At 43.2% G+C, this 3,442-nt stretch overlaps 1 protein-coding gene across 1 annotated transcript; it reads right to left on the reverse strand.

The window, feature by feature from the left end:
• Nucleotides 1-645: 645 nt before the first annotated feature.
• Nucleotides 646-1,428, reverse strand: LOC141043087 (uncharacterized). The gene is made up of 2 exons (XM_073512009.1): nucleotides 1,091-1,428; nucleotides 646-895 (listed from the first exon to the last, which is right to left on the reverse strand). Exons 1-2 carry the CDS (start codon nucleotides 1,426-1,428, stop codon nucleotides 646-648), a joined length of 588 nt encoding a protein of 195 aa, XP_073368110.1.
• Between the last annotated feature and the right edge of the window lie 2,014 nt (nucleotides 1,429-3,442).

The following is a 3,442-nucleotide window of genomic DNA, read 5'->3' on the forward strand; positions in this document are numbered from 1 at the left end:
AGCTCCAACAGATGTTGTAAAATATTGCGCGCGCTAAAAAATTTTGGGCACGCGCTGAAAAACGCTATCGCGCGCAGCATATTTTGGGCTCCGGATTGCGTGCGCTTCACAATTTGCACTGCGTGCTTTTTTGGACGCGCGTTTTTGGGTGTCTGCTAAAGCAATGTTGGTTCCGACACATTAAAAGTGCTACAGTGGCGCGCTATAACTTTTATTGGGCGCGAAATTTTTGTGCGGCTGTTGGAGATGCTCTAAACTAGCAGGAAAAACAGATCTGGAACTATTTCGACATCTCCTGATGAACGAGATAAATTAAGCAAGACTAGTGTGGTTTACCAATCTGAATCTCTTACGCACAAATGGAAGCAGTAATCACAGAACTTCCAGGAACCCACCAACAAAGCTAGGTGATATAACAATGTCATTGAGATTAATCGGTAAAGGTAGCACACAGATGCAACTGATGAAGTAATTACGAACTTAACGGCGACAAGGTGGGAGTGGAATCAGTTATGCATCTTCAATTCTTCATAGGAAGAAGCTATTCGATAGATTTAAATCTAATGCAGTCATATACCTGACGAGATAAGCAACAATCTAAACCATGATCGATCGAACTTCCATTGCTAGCACACTGAGCATCGATCACTGAACCAGTCGAGGTGCCGAGCCGATGGCGATCAGCTCCTTCACCATGGAGGGGCAGGTCGTGCTCAGATGCTCGAAGTCGTCGCTGGTCACGACAACGTTCAGGTTCGCCGGTAAGCGGCCCAGGAAATCAAAGCATGCGTCCTTGAGCCCACGGCAGCCGAGCTGTTCGGCCAACGCTAGCAAGTTCGCCGATGTGCCGACCTCGATGCTCTTGCACAGGCTCTCCTTGATGCGACCTGCGGAGCTTGATAAATATTGTTGAGGGGGCTAACCAAAGTTGAGGGAGCGAAGAAGATAAGTTATGCATGAACTCTGAGAAATCTTTGATATTCAAGACTAATAATATTAGGGGTACACTTCAGAATTTTTCTAGAGTAGGGGGGCAATGCCCCCCCCACCCCCTCGAAGCTCCTCCATTGGTGGCACGGCTACGAAAGACCTTAGCGCGGAGGTCTTGGCGGCCGACATGACCTCCTGGTAGCGGAACCCGTTGATGACGTCGATGTCACACCTAATTGTGAAGGAATCGTGCTGAATTGCCTCGATTTCTCCAAATCCTTCCTCTTGATGAGCTTTCGGCATCCCTATACGCCATAGCTCTGGAACTGCAGGTCTCTGGACTTGAACAACGGCGAGGGTTGGCTCTTCTCCTTGGGTAACGGTGAAAGGAAGAGAGTCGATATGCTGCCCACTCAGTGTGCTGGAGTAGCCCTCGACCTTGAGGAGGTGGTGCTCGTTCGCCGTGTTGGTGGTGATCTTGGAGGCGGTCGTCGGCATTGCTGTAACACACCGGCAATCGAGGGGATCGATGATCCAAAGTAGGTGAGGAGAGCAGAGAAAGGGGATGAGCCAATGTATGGGGTTTCGGGGAGGAGATCGATGGTTCCGGGAGGGGAAAGTGGGGGAGAGGAAGGCTTTCTATTATAGACTAGTTAATTGCTCGTGTGTTGCAACGTGAACATAAATATTCAGTGGTTCACCATCAATCATGTTAAAACATCAGTGTTGACTTCTTGCACCATTCATCACTATTCTTCTTCTTCCATCCGTTCTACCGGCCACTCCATTGCAAGCTCGTCATCATAGTCAATGGCACATTCGGCTTGCAATCTCCCATCCTCCCACACCCACACTTCAAATTTTGAACAGGTAACCATGAAGTCTGTTACTCCCTCTGTCCCAAAATAAATGTCTCAGATTATTACAAAGTTGAGACACTTATAAGTTGAGACACATATTTTTAAAAGTTGAGACACTTATTCTGGGACGGAGTGAGTACAATATTGCAATAAGGAAAACAAATGATTTGCGTAGTAACAACCATATTGCAGAAAGGAAAAGAAATTATTTACATAGTAACTACGTGTGAAGGGAAGAGGAGTTTTGACTTCCTTTTGCAAGTTGCACTCTTTATGTTGCTCATGCTCCCCAGGATCTCTACCACATGTTTTATACATAGAAACCAACGCTAGGGTCTTCAGAAAGTGTTCGAAACCAACTTTCTACATTTTCAAACTTATTAAGGACGAGGCCAAGCATTCGGTCATTGCAGGAGTTAGGAATTTGAGTGAGATCATGCCACGGAGTAGTCCCTTAGTACTTTGGGTGTCCGATTGGTCAAGTTGTTTGTGCCATGCTTTGTACTCTACTATACTCTTCTCCTTAATTAATGAATGAGGCAAGTATTTTGCGTCGGTTTCAAAAACAAAAACATCACCTAGTTCATCCATATATCTAAAGTGTTAGCGTTACCCCTTGAATAGACCATATATGGGGTTGAATTCAGGAGCGTCGACATGCATTGAATATTGTAACATAATAGAAAAGACTAAAGTAGTGCTACAAACAATGATCTGAGCGACGACCTCATGTGGCTCAGAGGCATGGGTGTTGTCTCCTTTAGGAGTTGGGACAATTAGCTAATGGAAGCTCACTTCTTTATCTTGGTTTTTCGATATCTCTCCTCTCTCATATTCTCCTACAAATTGAACTTCCTTCTCCTTCCCTTTGCACATCGAGATCCACTTTTTTGAACTTTATGTGGCAGGAGACTTTGGTAAAGGAAAGCAATATTTTAGGAGAAATTGCATTGCAAGCAGAATAGCATATATTAGTAGCTTTAGCAAAATCTCATAAGCGACTTCAATTCAAGGAAATTTCTGCTTTATCACCATCCAAAACTCTGAATAAATTGGACAGCCCACATGATTCAGCTGTTTTCAACAATATATGGTTAACATCATAGTGTTGAAATGTAATCTTATTTTATTGAAAGGCATTACACAGTCGTGGCTTCTGCAAGCATAAGAATTGATTAGACATGTACCATCTATGTAATTTGTCATTGATAACAACTACCAGGAAAAAAATGACGAGCTTGTGTGTGTATACCGGTGGTAATAATTGCTTGGATTTTTTTATAATAACTTGGTAAGAGATAATAATCAGATCTACTACCTCCGTTCCTAAATATATGACGTTTTGGTAGGCTAGTTTAGCCTACCAGAACGTCGTATATTTTGGAATGGAGGTAGTAATATTATTCAATCTTCCATCATTACTAAGTTGCCTCGGTTCACACATGGTGAGCAAGAAGATAAATAGAACTTGTGAGTTGTGTGACATTTGCCATGTTTAGAGCTTTGGAATTAGCTACTTATCCATAACGTATGCAGTAACTTTATAACAAAATCTCTTGAAAAATGTACCTGCCAACTGAATGGTTGATAGTAAAGACACATGAGATAGTAAACATACTCCGGCATTTTGTCAAGCTCCTAGTGTGCGTGCA

This window comes from Aegilops tauschii, chromosome 3 (genome assembly GCF_002575655.3).
Source record: "Aegilops tauschii subsp. strangulata cultivar AL8/78 chromosome 3, Aet v6.0, whole genome shotgun sequence".
NCBI lineage: Eukaryota > Viridiplantae > Streptophyta > Magnoliopsida > Poales > Poaceae > Aegilops > Aegilops tauschii.

What these genes read in the sequence shown, in the direction of transcription:
- LOC141043087 (XM_073512009.1), bottom strand. Translation starts at nt 1,428, where the DNA reads ATGCCGACGACCGCCTCCAAGATCACCACCAACACGGCGAACGAGCAC. An exon ending in GCCAAGACCTCCGCGCTAAG is followed by an intron (nt 896 to 1,090) that starts GTCTTTCGTAGC and finishes ATATTTATCAAG; the next exon opens with CTCCGCAGGTCGCATCAAGG.